The 25,496-nt window shown below is 62.9% G+C and overlaps 4 protein-coding genes across 6 annotated transcripts in view; 3 read left to right on the forward strand and 1 right to left on the reverse strand.

The window, feature by feature from the left end:
- The first annotated feature begins 876 nt into the window (after positions 1 to 876).
- ATXN7L2 (ataxin 7 like 2) lies at positions 877 to 9,530 on the forward strand. Of its 2 annotated transcripts, none has more exons than XM_050985420.1 (11): positions 877 to 979; positions 3,223 to 3,297; positions 3,414 to 3,518; positions 3,869 to 4,052; positions 4,135 to 4,397; positions 5,744 to 5,826; positions 5,911 to 6,137; positions 6,703 to 6,889; positions 7,249 to 7,370; positions 8,138 to 8,927; positions 9,264 to 9,530. In XM_050985420.1, exons 1-11 carry the CDS (start codon positions 883 to 885, stop codon positions 9,276 to 9,278), a joined length of 2,148 nt encoding a protein of 715 aa, XP_050841377.1. In that variant the 5' UTR covers positions 877 to 882; the 3' UTR covers positions 9,279 to 9,530. The 2 variants fall into 2 exon arrangements, with proteins under 2 accessions (XP_050841377.1, XP_050841376.1); XM_050985419.1 differs by having other exon boundaries at positions 878 to 979; positions 3,139 to 3,297.
- A 1,086-nt stretch (positions 9,531 to 10,616) lies between these two features.
- Positions 10,617 to 14,902, reverse strand: AMIGO1 (adhesion molecule with Ig like domain 1). Its single transcript, XM_018922162.3, has 2 exons — positions 14,529 to 14,902; positions 10,617 to 14,308 (listed from the first exon to the last, which is right to left on the reverse strand). Exon 2 carries the CDS (start codon positions 13,694 to 13,696, stop codon positions 12,191 to 12,193), a length of 1,506 nt encoding a protein of 501 aa, XP_018777707.3. The 5' UTR covers positions 13,697 to 14,308; positions 14,529 to 14,902; the 3' UTR covers positions 10,617 to 12,190.
- Positions 14,903 to 20,710: 5,808 nt separating this feature from the next.
- Positions 20,711 to 22,012, forward strand: GPR61 (G protein-coupled receptor 61). The gene has a single exon (XM_018922208.3). It carries the CDS (start codon positions 20,711 to 20,713, stop codon positions 22,010 to 22,012), a length of 1,302 nt encoding a protein of 433 aa, XP_018777753.1.
- A 1,109-nt stretch (positions 22,013 to 23,121) lies between these two features.
- Positions 23,122 to 25,496, forward strand: part of GNAI3 (G protein subunit alpha i3) — a 29,367-nt gene continuing 26,992 nt past the window's right edge. Inside the window, exon 1 of one of the 2 annotated variants that reach the window (XM_018922179.3) lies at positions 23,122 to 23,355. In XM_018922179.3, the coding sequence (XP_018777724.1) occupies positions 23,238 to 23,355 (118 nt within the window). In that variant the 5' untranslated portion in view covers positions 23,122 to 23,237. The remainder of the gene's footprint in view (positions 23,356 to 25,496) is intronic. The other variant, XM_009097323.3, reaches the window with a different exon arrangement.

Genomic DNA, 25,496 nt, shown 5'->3' on the forward strand with positions numbered 1-25,496 from the left:
TAATCAGGGACCCCAGTCCAGTATTGGGATAACATTGGGAGCACCAGTCCAGTATAGGGATAGTGAGGAACCCCAGTCTGGTATTGGGATAACATTGGGAGCAACACTCCAGTATAGGGATCACCTGGACCCCCAGCCTGGTATGGGAATAATGGCAGAGAGTCCCAGCTTCATAAAGGGATAATAGGGAACCCCAATGGAAGGATAAGGGGGGATCCCAGGCTGGTATAGGCATAACGGAGAACCCCAGCCCCACACAGGAATAACCCCAGCCTTGTACAGCAATACCTTGGGCTCACAGCCCAGCACAGAAGTAACAACACCGGACCCCAGCCCCTTAGAGGAATAACTGGGTTTCTGGGTCCGGTATGGGGACAACAGGGAACCCCAACCTGTTATAGGGATACCGGGTACCCCCAACCTGTTCTGGGGTACCGGGGACCCCCACCCCAGTACAGGGATAACAGGAGACCCCAGCCCCCTATAGGAATAACTGGGGTTCTGGGTCCGGAATGGGGATAACAGGGAACCCCAACCGAGTAGAGGTATACCGAGTGCCCCTAACCTGTTATAGGGGTACCGAGTGCCCCTAACCTGTTACAGGGATACCGGGTACCCCCATTCCCGTGCAACGATAACCGGAGACCCCAGCCTGGTACAGGGATCACTCGGGACGCCCGGCCGTGCGGGATACCGGGTGTGCCCAGCTCGGGGAGGGTAGCGGGTGCCCGTGCCGGTGCGGGCTGCCGGGGTCGGGCCGGGCGGGGGTCGCTCCGGGACTACCGTGCCCGTGGTGCCGCGGGGCGGGCGGGGCTCGCGGCGCATGCGCGGGGCGGGGGCGGCGCGGGGGGGGGCGGCGGTGCCGCGGCGGCGGCGGCGGCGATGGCGGCGGAGCGGCGGCCGGTGCCCGGCCTGGACGAGTTCGCGGGGCAGAGCTGGAGCGCCTGGCTGGAGCGGGCCGGGCCGCCCGCCGACACCGGTGAGGGCGGCGGCGGCGGGGGGTGCTTCGCGACCGGGGCCGCGCCCGCCGACCCCCGGTCCGAGCGCCGCCGCGCGGCGGGCGGGCAACGGCGCCGGGAGAGGGGAGTCCGGCACCGGGAGCCGGCAGCAGGGCATCCCGCACCGGGCACTGGGAACGGGGCATCCTGCACCGGGAACCGCCAACGGAGCATCCTGCACCGGGCGCTGGGAACCGAGAGCAGGTTCTGCACCGGCTCGTCCTGCTCTGCGAACGGGGCACAGGGAACGGGGCATCCGGCACTGGACAGTGGGAAACAGGGCACTGGGAAGCCTGTACTGGGCATCGTGACCTAGCATCCCGTACCGGGAGCTGGGCGCACAGCAGAGGGTGCCGGGTCTGGATGCCCAGGGCTGGATTCCCAGTGCCCAGTTTCTGGTGCAGGTTGTCCTGGCGTGTCCTAGGATGTTCCCTGGCACTGGGAACTGGACACCTGGAATGAAGCATCCTGTACCAGCACCTGGCACTGGGAACAGGGCAGCCAGACCTGGCACCCTGCACTGGGATCCTGGCACTGGGAATGGAGCACCCTGCACTGGGAATGGGCACCCTGCACTGGGATCCTGGCACTGGGAATGGGCACCCTGCACTGGGAACCAGACATTGGGAATGGGGCACCCTGCACTGGGATGCTGGCACTGGGAATGGGCACCCTGCACTGGGAACCAGACACTGGGGAAGCAGCATCCTGTACTGGGCACCTGGAATCTGGCACTGGGCATGCAGACCTGACAGCCAGCACTGGGAATGGGCACCCTGCACTGGGAACCTGGCACTGAGAATGGGGTATCCTGCACCAGAACATGCAGAAACAGGAACGGGGCACCCAGCCCTGGGCACCAAAAAATGGAAATAGGATATCCTGCAATGGGTACCTGGCACCAGGAACTGGGCACTGGGAACCGTACACTAGGCATCCAGACCTGGCACCCAGTACTGAGAACTGAGCACCCAGCACTGAGCTCTGGGAACTGGTAATGGGCACTTCCTGCACTGGGAATGTGGCATCCAGCAGCGGGCATCTGGCACCAGGCACTGGGACTGGGAACCTGGCACTGCACAGCCAGACATGGCACCTGGTACCAGGAACTGGGCACTCAGCACTGGGCATTTGGCACTGGGAACGGGGCATCCTGTACTGGACACCCAGCACTGAGAACTGGCATGGGGCATCCTACAAAAGTTGCCCAAAAACTAGGAACCTTGCACTGGACACTGGGCACCAGGAACCTTGTGCCCATTAGTGGGTGCCCCATCCTGGAGTCCAGTGGAGTCCAGTGGGCACTGGTGGGAGCAGAGCAGGAACTGGAGAGCCTGGACTGGGAATTAGTTGCCACCCCAGACCAGGCAGGAGGTACTGGGAGCCCCAGGTGGGGCACTGGGCATCACGTGCTGGACACTGGGATATCCTGCTCTGGGAACTGGACAGGGCACACTGGGAGCCAGGTGCCCCTTACTGGGAGTGTCCCAGTGGGCTCTCAGCACTGGGACTGACTGCCCCAGACTGGACACCAGTCATGGTGCATTTTAATGGGTCTGGGTGCCCAGTAAGGCACAGCTAGGTGGCACTGGGCACCCAGTATGGCATGGCCAGCCAGGCAGGATTGGTTACCCAGTATGGCACAGCTGGATGGAACCAGGTGCCCAGCATGGCATGGCCTGATAGGACTGGGGATGGACTGGGCACCCAGTTTGGCACAGTTGGCTGGGTCAGTGGCCACCAGTGCCCCGAGAACAGAGCCCAGGCACAGCCAGTGGAGCCACAACTGTATGGGAACCAGGGTGACCCAAGGGTGTCACATCCTGGGACCAGGATGTTCCCAGGGGTGTCATGTGCCAGGACTGGGATGTTACATCCCATCCAGGATGGGGCTGTCTCCAAGGGTGTCCCATCCCAGCACCAGGGTGTCCTCAGAGATGTTCCATCCCAGGGCAAATACGTCCCAGGGGTGTCACATCCCAGGAGTGTCACATCCCATACTGGGATCTCCCCAGAAACTTCCTGCTGGCACTGGGCCGTCAGGATGGGGACCCTGGAGATGGTGACACACCACAGGGTGACGTCACTCACAGGATGATCTGTCTCTCTGGTCTAATTTTATCTGGTTTAATTGTTCCAGGAGCAGTAATGCCAGGACCACCCCTGTGTGGGAGCACCGGGACCATCCGTGTGCCAGCCACTGACAGGATTTTGTCTCTGGCAGGATCAGGGTCAGAGCTGGAGGAGAATGGCAAGAGTGGCAGCAAGAAACTGGACACCATGACCCTGATTAAGGAAGGTGAGCTCCTCTCTGGGGTGAAACCCAGCATTTCGGGGCTGTGTGAGCTGGGATCCTTGTCTGCAGTGCTTCCAGCAGCACCAGGTGTGTGCCAGCTTACTGAGCTCTCCCCACAGACATGGACATCTTCGGGCACTGCCCTGCACACGACGAGTTCTACCTGGTGGTGTGCAACCACTGCAGCCAGGTGGTGAAGCCCCAGGCCTTCCAGAAGCACTGTGGTGAGCCAAGGAATTTGGGGAATGGCTTTTCCACCCCGTGGTGCTGGGAACAGCACCGGGAATGCCACCAGGGCTGGCTGTGGGGGTACAGCCTACGGGCAAGGAGGGGGCTTGCAGTAGTGCAAGCTCTGGTGTGGGCTAACAGTGGGGTTATCCCATTTCATACCATGCCATGCCATGCCATGCCATCCCACCCCATCCCATGGATCCCATGGATCCCATCCCACCCCACCCCATCCCATCGAATCCCATGGATCCCATCCCACCCCACCCCATCCCATCGGTTCCCATGGATCTCATCCCATCCCATGGATCCCATCCCATCCCATCCCCTTCCATCCCTCTGGCAGAACGCCGGCACGGCCCGCTCAGCAAGCTCTATGCCCGTGCCACCGCGTGCCACGTGGCCGTGAATGGGCAGCCGGTGCCTGGCAGGACGCCCGGAGCAGCCAAAGCCCTGCAGGAGAAGCTCCCTGGTGCCCGTGGGAGAGCCCAGCCCCTCCCTGAGCACACGGACAAGGACAACAACCTCTGGTGAGCGCCAGGATGGGCGACACTGATGCCCTTGTGGGGTCCTTTTGATGCCACCCTCTCCTCCCCAAAACTCTCTCCACAGCTTGTTTGTGCCCGTGGTGAACCTGGAGAAGATTCCCAGCATTCCCAAACCGGACGGGCACGGGATCAAGGTGCCCCCCAAAGCCGTCCCCACCAACTCCAAGGAATCCCTGGGGAAACCCGCGGCTGCCGCGGTGCCCAAAGAGCCCCCGGTGCCCGCCGGGGTCAGGGGGGATTCGGCCATGCCGGAGAGCATCCCTGCTCCGGGGGACAAGGATGTGGGGGCCCCCAAAGCGCCCCCCAGGTCCCACAGGAAGCTGGCGCGTGAGTCCCCCCTTTCCTTGCCGGCCATGGGGGGGGGGGGGTGGATGATCCCAGCGGGACTTCCTGGGGCTGGAATTCCGGTGCCAGGTCTAGCACTGGGGTAGGTACCAGGGGAGTGGCTCCCCCCCTCTCCTCTGGAGGGTTGTTGGAGGGTCCCTGCCTTCCCTCCCAGCCATGGTCATCCTGTAGGTTTAGGGCCCCCACTTGGCTGTTCCCAAGGAATGGGCACAGCTCGGTTTGGATCCCCAAATTTGCACGTGTTCCTCCAAAAGTGGGGGTCAAATGTGGGTCCTCCATAAAAATATGGAGGTGGAACCTCCCCCCACAATATGGGGGTTGAACTTGTGTCCCCCACAAAAATGTGAGAATTGGGTATATGACCCCCAAAAATATGAGGGTCAAATGTGCATTGCCCCCAAAATATAGGGGTTGAATACGTGTCCCCCAGAATAGAGGGCTTGAATATATTTCCCCAAAAAATATGGGTTTTGGATGTGTATCCCTCCAAAATATGGAGGTCAAATGTGTCACCCCAAAATATGGGTGTTAAATGCATGGTCCCTCAAGATGTGGGGGTTAAGCACATGTTCTCCCCAAAATACGTGGGTGAAACGTGTGTCCCCCCAAAATACGGGGGTCAAATGTGTATCCTCTGAAAATGTGGGGGTTGAACATGTGTTCCCCCCAAAAATATGGGAGTTGGACATGTGCCACCCCAAAACATGGGGGTTGGACATGTGCCACCCCAAAATATGGAGGCTGGATCCATATTCCTCCAAAATACGGGGGCCAAATGTGTTGTCCCTCCCAAAATATGGGGCTATAACACATGCCCCACCCCAAATATGGGGGTCAAATGTGTATCACCCCAAAATATGTGTGTCAAATGTATGTGCCACCCCAAAGTAGGGAGTTTGGATGTGTGCCTCCCCTAAATATGGGGTTTGGACATATGTCACCCCAAAAGAAGGGTGCTGGACACATATTCCCCAAAATATGGGAGTCAAACATGTGCCCCCCTGCCCCCAAAATACCAGAGCAAATTGCTGCTGTGCTCACAGACTCTTACAGGTGATAGCAATGCTATTAGCAGAACCCAGGTGAAAATGGAGGGGGGGGTCACCCCAGGGAAGGGGCAAAAAAGGGGGGGGGGGGGCTCACCCTGCAGAGGAGCAAAAAGGGGAGGGAGCAGCACATGGTGACCCCCCAAAACCTCTCAGGGTGGTGTCCCCCCCTCAGAGGTGCTCCAAGGAGTGGGTGCTCCATGCCCAGCCCTAGGGTATTGGGGGGGGTATTGGGGTCCCCCCCAGCACTCCCCAGCACCCTCTGCCTCCGTGTCCCCCCAGGTAAGGAGTGTGACCTGAACCGGCAGTGTGGGGTGCGGAACCCCGACACCAACAAGCTCTGCACCCGCCTGCTGACCTGCAAGGTAGTGGGAAATGGGGAGGGGACACCCCAATATCCCAGCCTGGGTGTTTTGGGGGGTCCTGAGCCCCCTCCCTGCTGTCCCCAGATCCACTCGGTGCACCAGCGCCGGGAAGTGCAGGGTCGGGCCAAGGATTTCGATGTGCTGGTGGCTGAGCTCAAGGCCAGCACCCGCCGAGGGGACCCCCCAAAAGACAGGAGCCCCCCTGAGAAGGAACCACTGCATCCTGCCCTGCAGGACACCCCCTCACTGCTGCAGCCCCCCAATACCCCTCCCTGCCGAGCCAGGCTGTCCCACTGCTTGCACCCCCCCAGGTGAGTACCCCATGGGTTTGGGGGGGATCTGGGGGTCTACTCTCACCTTTCCCCACCTGAATTGGGGGTGTGCATTGAAAGGGCAGGAATGGGAGTGGGGATTTGGGGGGAGTCCATCTCACCCCCTCCCCACTTGAATTTGGGAGATGTGGTTTGGAGCAGGGATTGGGGGAGTCCCATCTCTCCAGCTGAATTTGGGGGGATGTGAATGGGAGCAGGGATTTGGGGGGGTCCTGTCTCACCAGCTGAATTTGGGAGGATGTGGGTGGGAGCAGGGATTTGGGAGGTCCCATCTCACCTTTCCCCACCTGCACTGGGGAGTGTGGCAGGGCAGCAGGAATGTGAGTGCAGAATGATGGGGTCATGTCTCAGCCCCTGTGCACCCGAATTGGGAGGGGAAGTGGATGGAAGTGGGGATTTGGGGTGGGGGGGGGGGTCCCATTTCTCCCCACCTGTATTGGGGAGCACATTGTAGGGATTAGGAGTGGGGATTTGGGGGGGCTGGATATTGTCTCACAGTGACCCCCCGAGTATGGAGCACCCCAAAACTTCCTCTCTGGTGCAGGGCCCGACTTTCTTCTGCCAGTGACCCTGAGGATGCTCCGGCCACCTCTGCAGAGGGGAGCACAGGAGGGCTCCCCCTCCCCCTGCCCCTGCCCAAGGGGGGCAGCCACGTGTCCAGCGAGGAGAGTGAGGAGGAGGGGGCTGAGGAGCCCCCCCGGACCCCAGTGCGCCCACCCCGGCCTCAGGCGGTGAGTGAGGGGACCCCAGAGCTGGGTAGGGACCCCCAAATCCAGCAGTGACCCATCCATGTGAGACCCCAGAGCTGGGCAGGGACCCCCAAATCTGACATCAACCCATCCATGTGAGACCCCAGAGCTGGGCAGGGATCCCCAAATCCAGCAGCAACCAATCCATGTGAGACCCCAGAGCTGGGCAGGGACCCCCAACTCCAGCAGTGACCCATCCATGTGAGACCCCAGAGTGGGGCAGGGACCCCCAAATCCACCAGTGACCCATCCCCGTGTCCTGTTCCCGGCTCCATGCCAGGTGGGCAGTTGAGGTGGGGTTGTGGGGGGGCTGCAGTGACCCTGGCACGGTGCCCCCCCAGTTCTGCACCTTCGGGAGCCGCCTGGTGACCCCGGGCTGTTACGTGTTCGACCGGCGGCTGGACAGGTTCTGTGCCGCGCTGGGCTCCATGCTGGAGCAGCACCTCAGCGCACACAGGTGGAGGTGAGGAGGGCCCAGGGGACCAGGCCTGGGGTTTGGGCTCCCAGATGGTGTTGGGATTGGGGGGGAGGAAGGGAGTGGGGATTTGGGGAGTTCTGTAGTACCCTCCCCCATTCCAAGTGGGCGGGGTAAGGTGGGGGTGCAGGGATGTGAGTGGAAATGAGGGGATCTCATTTCACCCCGTTCTGATCCAAACTGATAAGGATAAGGTGGGGATGGAGGGATGGGAGTGGGGATTTGGGACTCCCTCTCTACCTGAATCAAGAAGGATTGCAGGGACAAAGATGGGAATGGAGATTTGAGTGGCCCCAATTTCACCACCTTCTCACCCAAATTGGGAAAGACAAGATGGGGGTGCAGGACTGAGAGCAGCATTCGGGGTGGGGGGGGGGGTTCTGTTCACCCCCTCCTCACCTGAATTGGGGTGTAATGGAAATTTGAGGGGATGTCCTGTTTCACCCCTTCCCATCCAAACTCAGGGGACAAGGTGGGGATGCAGGGCTGGGAGTGAGGATTTGTGGGGCTCCCATCTCACCTTTCCACACCTGAATTGGGGAGGACAAAGTGGGGCTGGAGGGATGGGAATGAGGATTTGGAGAGGTCCCATCTCGCCTTTCTACACATGAACTGGGGAAGACAGGGTGGGGCTGGAGGGATGGGAATGGGGATTTGGAGGGGTCCCATCTCACCTCTCCCCCCCGAACTGGGGGGATGTGGTTGGGAGCAGTTTTGGGGGTTCCCCATCTCACCCACCCCCTCCCTTCCCACAGGAAGATCCCTCCAGCCGTCGTCCCCCCTCTTCACCTCCCCGCAGCCCCCCCCAGCCCCGCTGCCCCCCTTTACGGCCCCGCAGCCCCTTCCCCGCCCCTCCGGAGCCTCTCGGCGGCCGGGGGCTGCCGCCTCCCCACCAGCCTCACCTACACCGTGGGGTCCCCCCCGGCAGCGGCCGCCTGCAGCCAGCCCGAGTGCGGGGGAGGGGGCACGCAGTCCATCACCTCCCCCCTCCCCGCCAACACCCCCTCGCCCTCCTTCAGCAAACTGCCCCCCAGCAAGGCCAGCAAATCCCCCCGGGCACGGGAGGCGTCCGGCGGGACGGACGCGGAGCCCCGGCCCTGGCAGCCCCCCCCCACGGCCGGCAGCCCCCCCTACAAACGGACCTGCTTGGGGGACAGCGCCAAGGGCAAAAATCAGGGCTTGGCTCCCCCCGGCAAGACGAAACTCACCCCCCCGGCTTCGCCCTCCATCGCCATCCTCAACGGGACCCCGCGGGTGCGCCGGCTGCCCCCCGGCCAGCCCTGCCGAGCCCCCCCCGCTGCCCGGGACCCCCAAACGCTGCACGGGCTGGGGCTGGGAGCTCCCCCCCGGGGGCTCTCCGAGGATGAGGTGAGGAAGCGCAAGAACGCGGCCACCTACTGCCGAGCCCTGAAGGCCAAAGCCGCGCCCGCCCTGCCCGGGCCCCCGGCCGCCCCTGGCCCCGGGAGCTCCGGCTCGGGGGGCTCCGTCCGCAGAAAGAAGCCTGGGACGCCCCTGGGATTCGAGGAGAAGAGGAGCGCCCTGAAGGTAGGGCTGGGGGGGTGAGCCAGGGGAATCCCCCCGAGGGAACAGCAGAGATTGGGAACGCTGGGACTGGGGTCACTGTGCCCTGAGAGATAGCCTGTGCCGGGGGGGACACTGCGGTCCGGAGGGGGAATAGCACCGGGACACCCTGTGCCTGTGGGGGGACACCCTGTCCTGGGGGAGGACACCACACCCTGTGCCTGTGGGGGGACACCCTGTGCTGTGGGAACACCCTCAGGACCTCCCCAAGCCTGGGAACACCGTGGGACTCCCCTATGCCTGTGGAGAATCCCTGCGGGTCCCCTGTCCCCTCTGACTCGTCCCCTGTCCCCCCTGCAGTCCAAAGCCCATTAACAGAGGGGTCACCGGGGGCCCCCCTGTGTCCTCCCCACCGGGAAACGCCAGAAAACCGATGAAGGGGGAAAAAAAATCCCAAGGAAACACGAAGGAAAAATCCCAAACTTCCAGAAAATACCTCAAAACTCTCAGTTCTGTTCTCTTGCTGCTAAACCAGCCCCGGGAGGGGGGGGCGGCACTGGGGACCCCCCCGGACCTCCCGGGGCCCCGTCGGCCGCGGATATTTATAAGAAACGGTTGTTGCTGTTTTTGTTCTTTTTGTAAAAAAAAAAAAAAAAAAAAAAAAAAAAAAATAGTTGTGTAATGGGGGAAAGGGGGGGATGGGGGTCTGTGGGTTTGGGGGTGGGGGGGGCTCAGTGGGGCAGGGGGATACTGGGGACCATGGGGAATTATTGGGGGGCTGGGGGAGTGTCATTGAGGAGCTGGAAGGGGTCACTGGAGTTGTTCAGAGTGTTCAGGGGGCACTGGGGTACTGGGGGGGCTCGTTGGGGGGCTGTGGAGGAGCAAAGGGAATCTTTGGGGTGCTGGAGGGTGTGCTGGGGACTAGAGGGGGTCTTTGGGGTGCTGCAGGGTGGGCAGGGCCCCGTAAGGGTCTTTGGGGGGCTGGGAGATGTCAGTGGGGTCATTCTGGGAATTCTCTGGAGTGCTGGGTGGTGGCAAATGGGGTCAGTGGGGTGCTGGGGAGGCTCAGTGAATGGGTGGGGGCATACTGGGGACCACAGGAGGTTTTTGGGGTGCTCGGGGGACAGGTGGGGTTCATTGGGGTGCTAGGAGAGTACAGGGGACCATAAAGGGTCTTTGGGGACTTGGGGGGGCAGTGGGGTCATTAGGGGGCTGGGCAGATCAGTGAATTGCTCAAGGGTGGCCTCAGTACAGCGGGGAGGTCCTGGGGACCAGGGAGGGTCATTAGGATGCTTGGGCAGGTTATAGGGGAGGTCCTGGGGACCATAGGGGGTCTTTGGGGTGCTGGGGGGACAGGCAGGCGACCATAAGAGTCATTTAGGTGGTAGGGGTGTCAGTGGGGTCACTGGGGTGCTGGGGGTGAGCAGGGGCTGGCCATAGGGGGGTGTCCAGAGCCCCCTCCCAGCACAGTGTGTTGGGGTCGGGGGCAGAGGGACCCCAGGATGGGCACACTGGGGTGACCGGGGTGCCTCCCCCTGCCCTCCCCACCTCACCCCCCTGCACCCCAGATGAGTTGGGGAGGGCAGCAGGGCCCCCCATCCAGCCTCACCCCAGGGGTGGATCCCCCAGCAGTGTCACCCTGTCCCCAGCCCACCCCCACCCCAGCAAGGGGACACCCCTGGGAGCCCCCCGAAAGGGTGAAGGTTGCACAGGCACGAGGGAAACACGTTTATTTTGGCCAAGGCATCGCTGGGCATTGCCCAGGGAAGGGGGGGGACGAACAGGGTGGGGGCACAGGCTGGGCTGGCATGGGGACACCCACAGGAGGGGGCACCCCCTTCTTGGGGTGCAGGAGCCCCTGGGTCCCACCCCCTTCGGGGGAGGGGGCTCTGCTTGCAGCTGTGGGTTGCAGGGGGAGGTCAGGAGGTGTTGGGGGTTCCCCAGGGGGTTGACACACCCCCGGTGTCCCCATGGGGGTGGCACATGCTCCCCAGGGGACTCATGCTTGGCCATGCACATGCCAAGGGGGGGCGGGGGAATGGGGGGGCAGGGCTGGAGGAAGGGGGGTTCTGCCCGGTGCTGCCGCTCCTGGGGGCTCACAGCTGTCACTGTCACTGTCCCTCAGTCCTCCAGTGCCTGGTGGGGCAGATGCCCTGCAGTTGGTGGCCACATTGTCCTCACAGATGTGTCCCCGTGGTCCTGCAGTGACCTCAGCAGGGCCAGCAGCGATGCTCAGTCCTGAGGGGCAATGGTGGGACCCCCAAAAACGAGGGACACGGTGGTGGGACTCTGGTCATCCCTCCTGCCCAGGGACAGGTCACAGCAGGAGATTGTCCCCTTGGTGTGTCCCCTCACAGCCTTGTCCCTCGCAGTACCTCAGTGATCTCAGCACGGGCCAGGGATGATGTTCAGTCCTGGGGATGGTGGTGGGATCCCCAAAAGCTGGGGACACGGTGATGGGGGTCCAGCCACCCCTCCAGCCTGGGGACAGATGGCAGTGGGGACATGGGATGTCCCTGGGGACTCCCCACAGTGTCCCCTCACACCCTTGTCCCTCACAGTCCCTCAGTGATCTCAGCAGAACCGGGGATGATGCTCCATCCTGGGGGGTGATGGTGGGACCCCCAAAAGCTGGGACATGGTGGTGGGGGTCTGAACACCCTTCCTGCCCAGTGACAGGTGAGGGACTGCCCCACAGTGTCATATCCTTGTCCCTTGTGGCTGTGCAGTGACCTCGGTGGGGGCCAGCAGTGATGCTCCATGCCGGGGGGCAATGGTGTTACCCCCCAAGTTGGGGACATGGCAGCAGGGGTCCAGCCACCCCTTCTGCCCATGGCATGTCCATGTGGAACAGGTGACAGCAGCAGTAGGAACACAGGTGTCATGGTGGACTGTCCCCATGGACTGTCTCCTCACACCCACGTGTCCCTCACGGTCCCTTTGTGGTCTCAGCAGGGGTGAGGGATGATGCTCAGTCCTGGGGATGATGATGGGACCCCCAAAAGCTGGGGCCATGGTGGTGGGGGTCTGGCCAACTCTCCTGCCCAGGGACAGGTCACAGTGGGAGACTGTCCCCAAAGTGTGTGTCACATCTTTGTCCCTCACTGTCCCATGGTGTCAGTGACCTCAGTGGGGCCAGCAGCGATGCTCAGTCCTGGGGTGTGATGGTGTGACCCCCCCGCAAGCTGGGGACATGGCAGTGGGGGTCTGGCCACCCCTCCTGCCCAGGGACAGCTTGCAGTGGCTCACACAGGGGTGTCCCTGGGGACTGTCCCCACAGTGTCCCCTCACACCACGATGGGCGTGTCGGAGAAGACAGAACTCACCGAGTCTGGATCTGACACCTTCCTCTGTGCCTTGGGGCCCTGCCGGGTGGGCAGCGGTGGGGTCCCCCTGCCCTTGAACCGGCCGTTCTGCCCCGTGCCAGCACTGGTGGCCACGTGGGACGCGCAGGGCTCCCCAGTGCCCCCGGCGTGGTTGGGGGTGGTGCTCAGCACCGAGGAGTTGATGCTGTCGTCGCGCGGCGCCGGCGGCTTCTCGGTGCCGCGGCAGCAGCAGCAGCGGCACGGGGTGAGGTACAGGTAGATGAGCACCAGCACCACGCTCAGGATACAGCCCACCAGAGTGGTGTAGGCCGTGTTCAGGGTGTCGTGGGGGCCGTGCAGGGTGAAGTTGTGCACCAGCAGCTCCACGTAGAGGGTCTCGTTGAGGAGGGGTCCGGCCACCCAGCAGGAGTAAGTGCCGGCATCCTCGGGGCGCAGCGCCTGCAGCTGAAGGCTGCCGTTGGCCAGCAGGACCACGCTGCCGTTGCCCCCGTCCCCCAGCACCCGCTCCCCGCCCGGTGTCACCCAGTGCCGGCTGCGCACGCCCTGCCACCGGCTGTCGCAGCCCAGCGTCACACTGTCCCCGAGGTGCGCCTCCAGCACGGCCTCCCGCGCCTTGCTGCAGTTGAGAGGCGGCTTGCCCGCCAGCTCCAGGATCTTGACGAGAGCCGTGGCTCCGGGCGGGAAGCAGCGCAGCTCATCCTGGAAATCCTCTACAGCGCTGAGGTGGCGGCGGCGGCCGCGGTCCAGCAGCTGGAAGAGCAGGCAGTCACAGGACAGGGGGTTGTTGTGCAGGTAGAGGCGGTCGCGCAGCCAGGCGGGCAGCGCCTGCAGCTCACCTGCGGGCACGGCCCGCAGCCGGTTGGCCGACAGGTCCAGCAGCGCCAGCTGCGGCAGCCGGGTGCCCTCCCGCAGCAGCTCCAGCGGGAAGCGGGCTATGCGGTTCTGCCCCAGGTAGAGCTTGCGCAGCCGGCCCAGGTTCTCGAAGGCCGTGCGATCCACCGTGGCGATCTCGTTATTGTAGAGCAGCAGCACCTCCAGCTCGCCCAGGTCGCTGAACAGGTTCTCGTCCAGCGTGCGCAGGCGGTTGGAGGACAGGTCGAGGTGGCGCAGGCGCGGCACGTGGGCGAAGGCCTCGGTGGACACGAAGGCCAGCCCGTTGTGGCTCAGCAGCAGCGCGTGCAGGTGCGGCAGCCGCGCCGGGGCCCAGTCCGCGCGCAGCCGCGTCACGTTGTTGTGGCTCAGGTCCAGCACGGCCGTGAAGCGCGGCAGCGGCGCCGGCACCGCGCTCAGGTTGGCCTGAGAGCAGCTCAGCAGGTTGGAGGCGCAGACGCAGCGCGGGGGGCAGCTCCCCGCCGCTGATCCCCACGGGGACAGCAGGGACAGAGCCAGCAGCAGGGACAGCAGCACCGTGGGGACACGCATGGCCACGCACTGATGGGATGGTGGCATGATGGGACAACTCAGCATGGAGAGTGGGAGGGGGCTTCAGTCACATGGTGTCATGATGTGGAGTGGCTTGGTCGCCCAGTGTCACTGCACAGGGTGGCTTTCAGTCACACGGTGTCACAGCAGGCAGCAGATTGAGGGTTCAGCAGGTGTCATGGTGCAGAGGCTTGGTCACTTGGCATCACAGTCCAAGGTGGCTTTGGTCACCCAGTGGCAGATGCCAGGGTGGTTGATCATTTGTCACAGTCCAGGCTGGCCAGTGTCACAGCATGTGCCAGGCTCAAGGCTCACCCAGGGAGTCACAGCACAACCCAAGAGTCACAGCACAGGGTTGTTTGGTCACCCAGTGTCACAGCACATGCCCGGCGCAGGGTCCCCCCGGTGTCACAGCACCTGCGGATCTGGCTGCTCACTTGGTGCCATGGGGATGCTTGGTGTCACAGCGCTGTCATCTAATGCCGTGCTGTGCACCCAGTATCACTGCCTGGGATAGCTGTGCTCCCTCGGTGTCACGACATGGAATGTGCCCCGGTGCTCCCCCGGTGTCACGACATGGGGGGGTCGCTCCTGGAGTCACAGGGTGTCCCTGGGTCACTGCCCACCAGGTCACGGTGCGGGGTGGCTCTGTCTCCACTGTCACGACATAACCCCACTGTCACGACCCACCCGGGGCACGTCTGGCCCGGGGCTCCCGCTGCTCCCCCAGGCCAGGATTCCCCCCCTCCCCGCCCCGGTCCCGGCCGTGCTGCGGACGGAGCGGCGGAGGATGCTCGCTGACTCCCTCCCCCCTTCCTCCCGGGGCGTTACTGGGGCTGGGCTCGGGCCTGGACCGGGGATGGGGTCGGAGCGTTACCGGGCCCGGTGCGGAGGCGACCGGGCAGGGCCGGGCCCAGACGAACCGAACCGAGTCAAGCGGAGTCGAACTGAGAGAATCCCAGCGGGACCGAACCGAGCCGAGAGAAGCCGAAGGGAGACGAGCTGAGCCGAGCGAGGCCGAAGGAAGCCGAGCGGGCCGCGCCGAACCAAGCCAGGCCGAACCGGGCCGGGCCGAACCTTCCCGATCTTCCCCGAGCTCAGCCGAGCAGAGCCGAGCCCTGCTCGAACGTAGCCGAACCTTCCCGATCCTTCCCGAGTTGAAACGACGGGAGCCGAGCCCGTCCCGAACGCAGCCGAACGGTTCCGACCCGGCCCGAATGCGGCCGAACCGCCCCGATCCGCCCCGGGACGGGGTCTGGGGCCGGCCCGGTGCGCTCGGCCCGGCCCCATTGGCTGCGGCCCCTCTGCTCTCAGCCAATGGCGGCAGCGCGCGGCTTAACCCGCCCGGCGCCGCGGCACCGGCACCGGCCTCGCCCGTGTGCGACCCCTGCCCCGAACCCGTGTCCCACCTCAGCCCCGACCCCATCCTCTACCACATCCCCGTGCCCCACTCCGGCCTCGGCCCCGTGTCAGACACCAGCCCCAGACCCGTGTCTCACTCTGGCCCCATCTCCCGCCCCAGCCCCATTCCCGTGTCCCAGCCCAGCCCGGCCCCATCTCCGGCCCCAGCCCCGGTCCCGCGTCCCACTCCAGCCCCGGCTCCATCTCCCGCCCCAGCCTCAGCGCCGTGTCCGACCCCTGCCCTATGTCCGACCCCGTCCTCATCCCTGTCCCGGCTCGTTCCCACTCCCCACTTCCCGATCCATTCCCCTCCCCATCCCTGTTCCTGTCCCCATCCCATCTTTATCTTCATCCCACTCTTCCTCCCCAGCTCCTTCCCCACCCCCATCCTCATGTCCCTCTTTATTCCCATCCCTATCCTGTATTACTATCCTCATCCCTATCCCTGTCCTCTTCTCCATCATCTCAATCCCATCCCCGTCCCTATGCCCCATCTCTACCCTCACACTCATCTCTCCCATACCCCTATCCTCATTCCCATCTCTGTCCTCTATCCCCATCATCCCCCTTCCATCCCTGTCCTCATCCTTATCCCCATCTCCTATTCCTATCCTCGCCCCATCCTCATTCTCATCCCTGTCCTCTGTCCCTATCCCCATCATCCCCATCCCATCCCATCCCATCCCATCCCATCCCATCCCATCCCATCCCATCCCATCCCATCCCATCCCATCCCATCCCATCCCATCCCATCCTATTCCTGTTCTCATCCCCATTTCCATTTCATCCAATCCAATCTAATCCAATCCTATCATGGCTCTCATTGCCATCCCTGTCCCCATCCTCATCCCTATCCCTGTCCTCATCCCCATCACCTCTATTCCATCCCTAACCCCATCCCCACCCCTGTCCCCATCCTCATCACCTCTATTCCATTCCTGTCCCCATCCCCATCCCTCTCCTATGCCCATCTCCATCCCCATGCCATCTCCTGTCAGCCCCAGCCCCATCCCACTCCCATCCCCTCTCCTGACAGCACACCCCACAGTCCCCATCCCCCCGAATTCCTGACACACCCCACAGCCCCCCACCCCGGACAGAGGGGACTCCCCTGCCCCAGCCCCCGAGGGGCTCTTCCGGGTGTCCCAGCCCCAGCCAGAAGGGAGCCCCGCACCCCCCACTCGTGGCTCTGCTTCCCGGGAGTATTTTTAGATCCAAACATTCGTGCCGGATTTTGGGTCCAAAATTAGAGGGAAAAGAGCTGGAACAAACCATGCTGGGATGATGCAGCTTTTTATTGCAAAGGGGGGCAGGGATTAAAAGCAAGCCCTGGAACACAGAACAGGATGTCCTCAGGGTGCCCTTCACCCTGTTCCCTTCACCCTAACTTCCCCCCCGGCTGGATGCCCCCCTTAATCAGACAGGGAATTTTGTCCTTGGATCGTCCTTATTTTCCCAGTTTTAATCCTGGAGTTAATCCCTGCCCAGAACCCACTGCCCACACCCCTCCCGACCGCCGGCCCCACCCACACCCTGACATCCCCCACGCGACACCGGGCTTTGGGTGGCCTTGGGGGGACCCGGGTGTCCCAGGGGACAGCAGGAGGGGTCCAGGAGCATGCGGTACATGGGAGCACACGTGTCAGCACACACACACAGAGACACACACACAGACACGTGTGCACAGCCCAGGGATGTGTGTATGCCCCTCACACCTGTGTGCACACTCATATGTATCTGACAGATGTGTGTGATCCCCAGGCAGGCACACATGACACAAGCAGGTACCCAGGTGTGCACACACACAGACGAACACACACAGACACACAGACACACACACACACACACACACACAAACACACAGACACAAACACACAGACACACAGACACACACACAGAGACACACACACACACACAAACACACACACACACACACACAGACACACACACAGACACACACACACACACAAACACACAGACACAGACACACAGACACACACACACACACACAGACACACACACACACACACACAAACACACAGACACAGAGACACACAGACACACAGACACACAGACACACAGACACACACACACACACACACATACACACACACACACACACACACACACAAGCACAGGTGTGACTGTGCTTAACCCGCGTGTCCATCAGGGGCTCTGCAGAGCGGACAGAGATGGGGGTACCAGGGGTGGGTACTGGGACACTGGTACCCCGGGGTGTTGGGGTGCTGGGGTGCCAGAGGCTGGGGTACAGGAGTGCAGGAGGATGGATAGCCTGGGGTGTTGGGGTGCTGGGGTGCCAGAATGTTGAGGTACTTGGGAGAGCAGAGTACTGGACTACTGGGGTGCCAGGACCCTGAGGCAGTGGGGTACCACTGCTCTGGAGCACTGGGGTGTTGGACTGCTGGGGTGCCAGGTTCCTGGGATAATGGGGTGCGCGGGTAGCAGGATGTTGGGGTTTCTGTAGCCTTAGGATGCCATGGTGCTGATATCCTGGAGTGCCCAGATGCTGGGTACTGGGTACCAAGGTATTGGGTACTGGGGTGCCAGGATGTTGGGGTGCTGGGGGCCCAAGGTGCTGAGATAAGGGGGTGCTTGGGAACTGGGTCTGGGGTGCCAAAATAATGGGTACTGGGATGGCAAGGACTGGGGCAGTGGGGTTTTTGGGAACTGGGGTCCGGGGTGCCAGGATGCTGGGATAGTAGGGTGGCAGGACACTGAGACATTGGGGTGCCACTGCTCGGGGGCACTGGGATGTTCGATTGCTGGGGCACCAGGGTGCTGAGGCACTGGGATGCCAGGGCACTGGGATACTGGGGTACCAGGATGATGGGGTGTGGGGGACTGGGATGCCAGGGTGCTGAGGTGTGGAGGAACTAGGGTGCCATGTGCTGGGGTACCGGGTGCCAAGGTATTGAGTACTGGGGTGCCATGTGCTGGGGTACTGGGGTCCCAAGGTGCTGGGATAAGGGGATGCTTGAGGACTGGGGTGTTGGGGTGCCAAAATAATGGGTACTGGGATGGCAGGGGCTGGGATAGTGGGGTGCTTGAGAACTGGGGTGTGGGGTGCCAGCAGTGTCAGGGATCCCAAGGACACCAGAGCAGGGTGTCTGCCACGGCAGGGTGTCCTCAGGTGTTCCACACAAGGGGAAGGTGCCCACAGGGGCTCCCAGGAAAAGGGGGGGGTCCGTGTGTCCCCCCCACTCTGTGGACAGGTACTCCCGCGCTCTACTTCCCTCACAGGGGCCGGAGCCGGGGCACGGAGGGATCCCCGTGGATCCGCCGTGCTACTGCCCACCGGGACCCCGCGTGCCGCTGTTCCCGGTGTTCCCGGTGCCCGGGGTCCTACCGGGAGCTGCCCGCGGGCCCTGGAATGCCGGGGCTGGTTCATCCGAGGTCGGGCGTTTCTAATCTGGTTTGGGTGGATTTATTTTTGGGAGCCCGTAGCCTGGCAATGGCCACGTGACGCGCAGGGACACGCGTCACCCACGGATCACTTGTCATCCCCATCCCGGGAATGGGAGCTGGTGGCCGTGCATCCCACCCGGGCACCCTTGGGATGGGGCCAGGGCACTGCAGGGGGAAGGTTCGCAGCCCGAGCAGGATTTTGGAGGGATGGAAAAGATGGGCACCCCTTCCTGGAAGGGAAAGGCCGTGTCCTGGGGAAACTGAGGCACGGGGCGTGGCGTGGCGTGGCGGGGCACGGACCCCATCCCATTTGCTGCATTGCTGAACTGGGAGCGAGGAAAAGGGCGCTGGGGTGGGGGTAGGCAGAGCTGGGGAGGCTCTGCGGCCCCTCTGAGTAGCCCCCCAAGCACCCTCCGCACCCCCATCTTGTGCCCCCCCACTGTGAATCTGCACCCCATCCGCCCTTCCCACCTCTCCCACCCAGACCACCTCCTCACTACAGCCCCTCTCCTTCCCAGAGCGGTTTCTTCCCCCCAGCGCCGGCCCCATGCCCTCCCCATCGCTTTCGGGAGGCAAACGGGGAAACTGAGGCACAGAGCAACACGCGGGGCTGCACCCGGGGGTGTCCCTCCCTCCGCTCCCCACTGGGGGGGCACAGCCAGGCTTCGGGGAGCAGGAGCACCCCACTGCGGGGCCCGCAGCCCCGGGGCTCGGGGGCCGTTCCCGGGGTACCGAGGCGAGGCGGGCGGCACTAGGACCCAGCAGCCGGGCGGTGCGGAGCAGCCCTCGCCGCAGTGGCTCCAGCCCCGAGCATCCCCCGCTACCCCGGGGACACCCCCCGGCCCCGACCCCTCCCCCGGCCGGAGCGGGGACCCTCGGCCTCAGGCCGGCTCCATGCGGACCCCCAGGGTAGGTGCCGCGGCCGAGCAGCCCCGCCGGGAGCACGGCCTGGGAAGGTGGGGAGATACCGGGGAGGTGGGCGAGACTCCCCCGGGGGTGGGAGGGGTGTCCCCAACCGGTGACATCGCTCCGGGGCTCTGGGCGAGGGACATGGGCAGTGAGAAGGGGAGGGGGGAGCCGCGGCTGCACCCCCATTCCGCCCTCCCTCGGGGGGCAGGGGGAACACCGCACTGCACTCCCGCCCCCGTGGGGAACACCCGGGGGGTCCGGGGTAGCCCCCACATCCCCCTCGTATCCCCATGGAGGGGGTGTGAGCTCGGGGTGGGGGGGGTCACACAAGGCCTCCAAGCACGAGGGGTGAACCCAGGACTTGGGGGTGCTGGGCCCTCCCCTCTCCTCATTCTCAGGACCCCCCCACCCATCCCGACCCCTCAGTGTGGTCCCCACACTCTGGGCAAAGGGCTCCACTGGGTGTTTTGGGTTGAAACGTTGGAAATAGGGGGGTTTACCCCAGAATTGCTCATTTTGGGGGAACAAGGCTTTTGGTTGGGGAAGGGATTTGATGTAGGGGGTTGTGGAGATGGATGGGGATGATGGGGACTATGTGAGGGGGGGTCACAGCTGTGCTGGGGATCTCAGATGTCACCCAGAGCTCTCTGTCCCCTCTGGCAGCTCTACCTTCCCCTTGGGGGCTGTGAATGGGGGTCACAATTGGGCTGAGCCCCACCCTGTGTCACTCAAGGGTCAGCTGTAATCCCACCATGGCTCTCAGGGGTCCCCTCCGGGTCTCCCCTCTCTTCTGACAGCTCCATCTGCCCCCAGGTACCTGTGGGATGCAGGTGGGAGTCCAGCTCATCTCTCAGGGGTCCCCCTATGGTTGTGTCCCCTCATGACAACTCCACATTCCCCCAGCACAGCTGTGGCCTCTGCCATGGCTGTCAGAGGTGATCTGTGAGCCCCTCTGAGCTCTGAGGGGTCCCCCCCGCATCTCCCCACCATGACAGCTCCACCTTCACCCCAGGTACTGGGGGGGCTGCAACTGGGGGCCCTGCTCAGCTCTCAGGGGTCCCTTCAGAGTCTCTCCCCCTTTTCTGACAGCTCCAGCTCCTCCCAGGTACCTGGGGGCTGCAACTGAGGGTCCAGCTCAGCGCACAGGGGTCCTCCAGGATCCTGCCCCCTCCAGTGACAGCTGCACCTCCCCCAGGTACCCCCTGGCTGAGCAGTGGGGACATGAATGGGGCTGGGGGGCACCTTTGGGTACTCTGAGTGCCCCCCCACCCGCGGACCACCAAGGATGTGACCCTCTGGCGATGCCTGGCCGTGCCGTGCTGGATGGAGCCCTTCCTGCCCTCGCCCTGGGGCTGGAATGGCTCTAGAGGGGGTGCCCGGCCCCCCAACAGCACTGCTGAGGCCAAGCCCAAGGACACGGCCTCCAAGTCCGTGGGATTGTTCTTCATGGTGCTGCTGGACCTCACGGCCATCGTGGGCAACGCCGCCGTCATGACGGTCATCGCCAAGACGCCGGCGCTGCGCAAGTTCGTCTTCGTGTTCCACCTGTGCCTGGTGGATTTCCTGGCTGCCCTCACGCTGATGCCACTGGAGATGCTGTCGGGCTCGGCCGTGTTCGAGAGCCCGGGGCTGGGCGAGGCCGTGTGCCGCGTGTACCTGTTCCTCAGCGTGTGCCTCACCTCCATGTGCATCCTCTCCATCTCCACCGTCAACGTGGAGCGCTACTACTACGTGGTGCACCCGCTGCGCTACGAGGTGCGCATGACCGCGGGGCTGGTGGCCGGAGTGCTGGCCGGCGTGTGGCTCAAGGCCGTGGCCACCTCGCTGGTGCCCGTGCTGGGCTGGCTGTCCCCTGACCGCCCGCCGGCGCCCGGCGCTCACGGCTGCTCCTTGCAGTGGAGCCGTGGGCCGTCCTGCAAGGTCTTTGTGGTCTTCTTCGCTGCCTTCTACTTTGTCCTGCCACTCCTCATCATTGTCGTGGTCTACTGCGGCATGTTCAAAGTGGCACGGGTGGCGGCCATGCACCACGGCCCGCCGCCCACCTGGATGGAGACGCCGCGCCGGCGCTCGGCCTCGCTCAGCAGCCGCTCCACCATGGTCACCACCTCAGGGGCTCCTCGGACCACTCCACAGAGGATGTTTGGCGGGGGCAAGGCGGCCGCCGTGCTGCTGGCCGTGGGTGGCCAGTTCCTCTTCTGCTGGTTGCCCTACTTCTCCTTCCAGCTGTACACGGCGCTGAGCACTCGGCCCTTGGCCGGGCCGGCGGCCGAGACTGTGGTCACCTGGCTGGGGTTCTGCTGCTTCACCTCCAACCCCTTCTTCTATGGCTGCCTCAACCGGCAGATCCGCGGCGAGCTCGGCCGGCTCCTCACCTGCTTCTTCAAGCAGCCGCCGGAGGAGGATCTGCGGCTGCCAAGCCGCGAGGGCTCCATCGAGGAGAACTTCCTACAGTTCCTCCAGAGCACCGGGCGCCCACCAGAGCCCCCCAACCCCGAGCGGGACCTGCCCCCCGTGGATTTCCGCATCCCGGGGCAGATCGAGGAGGAGGCGGCCGAGGCGATGGAGTGGGGAGGGGGCAGTGGGGTGTTCGTGCCCGTGGCGGGCTCTGCCAAAGCGGGGCTGTAGCGTCTGGGGGGTTTGGGGTAAATGTGGCTCTGAGGGGAGAGATGGTCACAGTGACTTGTTGAGGGGGGGCTTTGTCACCACCATGGAGGGTTGGAGGTCCCACAATGCTTACTGGGCTGGGGGTACCATGCTGCCATGGAGGGTGGGGGGTCCTCATTGCAGCCACGAGGAATTGGGGGGCCCACAAGGCCCACTGGGGTGATGGGGTAGGGGCTCCTTGCTGTAGCCATGGAGAGTTGGGGGTCCCATGGCACTAGCTGGAGTGGGAGTGATTCTCACTGCTGTGGGGGATTGGGGGTTCCACAGCACTCGTTGAGGTTTGGGGGGGTCTCCATCACCACAGCAGGGGATTGGGGATCCTACAACTCTCGCTGATGTGTGTGGGGTCCGTACTGATGTGGGGGATTGCAGGTCCCACCACGCTCATCGGGGTGTGGAGGTCCCTATTGCTGCCATCGCAGGTGGCTGAGGGGGTCCCACCACCCTCGTTGGGTTGATGCTGTGGGGGGTCAGCACGGCCGCCACTGCGGGGATCGAGGGTCCCATGGCACCACTGACTGGGGGGGGCAATACCTGGGGGCACAGGCCCAGTGATGGGCCAGGGATAAGAGTGGGGGGCTCGTGTTTGGGGCCTCCACAGAAGGGGTGATCCTTCTACAGCCAGGGAGGGATGGGGAGGGGGATTGCCTGCAGAGGGGATCCCCTACATCCCCCCATGGCCCTGAGATCCCTCCACAGCCCCGGAAACCAGCTCCCCTTCCCCGAGGCCCGGCCCTCTGGGGGTACGGAGCCTGGGTCACCTTCGTGAAGGTGGACTGGGTGGGCTGGGGCCACCACGGATCCCACCGATCCCTGCGAGGACTACAACTCCCATCATGCCCGCCAAAGACAGCCCGGAAGTAGGGTATTTCCCATCATGTCTCGCTCTATCGAGGCGGAAGTAAAGCGCTTTCCCCCCTCCCCGCCCCATCATACTCTGCTCTAACGTGGCGGAAAGTGATGGTTCCTCCCATCATGCCCCGCTCTACCGAGGCGGAAGTACTCACACTATCACCCCGCGGGACTTCATTTCCCGGCGTGCCCTGCGGCCAGGACAGGAAATCCGGCGCCGCCTCAGGAGCCGCCCGGGCCGAGGCAGCTGCGGCCCCGATCCCGGTCCCGGCCCTATCCCGGTCCCGCTCTCGGTACCCCCGCCTTCGGCCGCCCGGCCGCCCCCGCCGCCGCCATGGGGTGCACGCTGAGCGCCGAGGATAAGGCGGCGGTGGAGAGGAGTAAAATGATCGACCGCAACCTGCGGGAAGACGGCGAGAAGGCGGCCAAGGAGGTGAAGCTGCTGCTGCTCGGTGAGGAGGGGCCGGGGGGAGAGCAGAATGCGGCCTTCCGGGCTCCGGAGGGATTCTGGAGGGGCAAAGGGGGGCCTCCGCCCTCAGGAAAGAGTTTGGGAATGGAGAAGTGGGGGGATCCATGGATGGGCTGAGGAGGGTCCCGAGGGATCCTCGGCAGGGCTGAGGTGGATCCCTCGGGATCCCTTCGTGGGCTGAGGTGGATCCCGAGGGATCCCTGGCGGAGCTGAAGAGACTTCCGAGGGATCCCTTCATGGGCTGAGGTGGATCCCGGGGAAATCCTGGATGGGCTGAGGTGGATCCCGAGAGATTCCTGGCGGAGCTGAAGAAATTCCCGAGGGATCCCCGGGGGAGCTGATGTGGATCCCGAGGAATCCCTAGGGGGGCTGAGGTGGATCCCGAGGGATCCACTGGTGCTGAGGAGGGTGCCGAGGGTCCCCTGGTCCCCTTCCGAGATAGAAGGCACGGCTCATCCCATCCTAGTGGGGGCGAGGGTGTTCTGGGCTGTCCTGCGATGTGGCCCATGGGCTTTTCTCAGTGGAATGTCCCCTCCGTGTCCTGACGGAAGTCCTTGTCCTCCCTCCCGGATGGGACTGGGCCAAGCCTGGCAGAGGCACAGCTCATGCCTGGGTCCGGGCATGGAAGGGAGGGAATGCTGGGGCTGCAATGAAATTCCCGGTCAGGGAGAGGGGGTAAAACGGTTAAAAGGATTTCCCCTTCAGCAGAGTTTTGCTGTGTTTGGTCTGTGTTTTGGAGTTCTTGGAAGTGATGATGGGAGCTCAGAGGAGGCACAAGCTGCCCTCCCTGAAGGCTGGGGGAGCAGATTGAGATGAGATGCTGGGGAGGAATCCCTCCCTGTGAGGGTGGGCATGCCCTGGCACAGGGTGCCCAGAGTAGCTGTGGCTGCCCCATCCCTGGAAGTGTCCTAGGCCAGGTTGAACAGGGCTTGGAACACCCTGGGATAGTGGAAGGTGCCCCTGCACATGGCAGAGTTTGGACTGGGATGAGCTTCTAACCCAAACCAGTGTAGGACTCTGGAGTTCTGCTAAAATCCTCACAATTTTATGAGCACCACTCGGGGCTGATGAACCATCTGCTCATGCCGATTTCTCTTTTCAAGGTCTGGGTATATATTTTTGGTTATCCTGATTTTTCTGTCTCGGAGGAGACAGATGGAGTCTGTGAGGATCTGAACAGCAGCACTGAGTGGGTCCTGTTAGAGCAGGATGTGTGAAGGAACCATCCTGCTCCAGGAATCCTTTTTCTTTCCCGTTTAGCCTTTTTTCTTCACTCCCTGCAGGAGCTGCTCCGAGCTTTGTACTTGCTGTGTCCATGGAAAAGCTCTTGGCTGTGTGTCAGGAGAATCCTTTGTTCTCCAGGTGTTTGTTTTGGTGTTAATAAGCAACACTTGCACATTCCCTGGAATGGAATTATTCTTTCCTCATATTTTTGTATGACATTATTTCCAAAGCACCAAAGGCTTCGAGGCTGAGATAGCTCTTATCAGCAAACATGGAATGGGGGGAGTATCCCAAAAATCAAACAGTCATCAGTTGGAATGTGTTAAAAACCAGGTGAAGCTTTAGAACTCAGAGCAGCAGCTGATTTTGGGTTGCTGTTGTCTTTGGATGGCAGGAATATTCCTGCACTTCCTGGTGTGTCTGCAGGTGAGGAGCTTTTTAGGAGTAATTGGAATGTTGATCTGGACCTCCCTCTCGAGCTACCTGATGCCAGGTCAGGTTTGCACCTGGTTGTCACTTGCAAATCTCTCTCAGGTATTTCCTGGTTTGAAAGCTGAGGTGGTAATTCCTGGGAATATCAGGACATGCTGGAATCTCCCCACACACATCCTTCTTGATGTGCAGGTAAAGCAGAGCAGGGGATTCCCAGGATAAATTATCTGCAGTGGGAACATCCTTTCACTGAGGCACTAGAAGCAGATGGAAAAGCCCAGAAGGATTTTTCCATGGTTTGAGGATGGGTTTTTTATCCCACATAAAACTGTCTGGATCTTCAGGGTCTCTTGTAATTCCCTGAGTGGTTTCTGCCCCTCTCAGAGAGGGTTGGTGAAAAAAGAATGAATTTTTCCTGAAGTTTGGAGTCCACACATCCTTCCCAGCTCCATTAAAAGAGCTGCCCCA

This window comes from Serinus canaria, chromosome 26, assembly GCF_022539315.1.
Source record: "Serinus canaria isolate serCan28SL12 chromosome 26, serCan2020, whole genome shotgun sequence".
Classification (NCBI taxonomy): Eukaryota; Metazoa; Chordata; class Aves; order Passeriformes; family Fringillidae; genus Serinus; species Serinus canaria.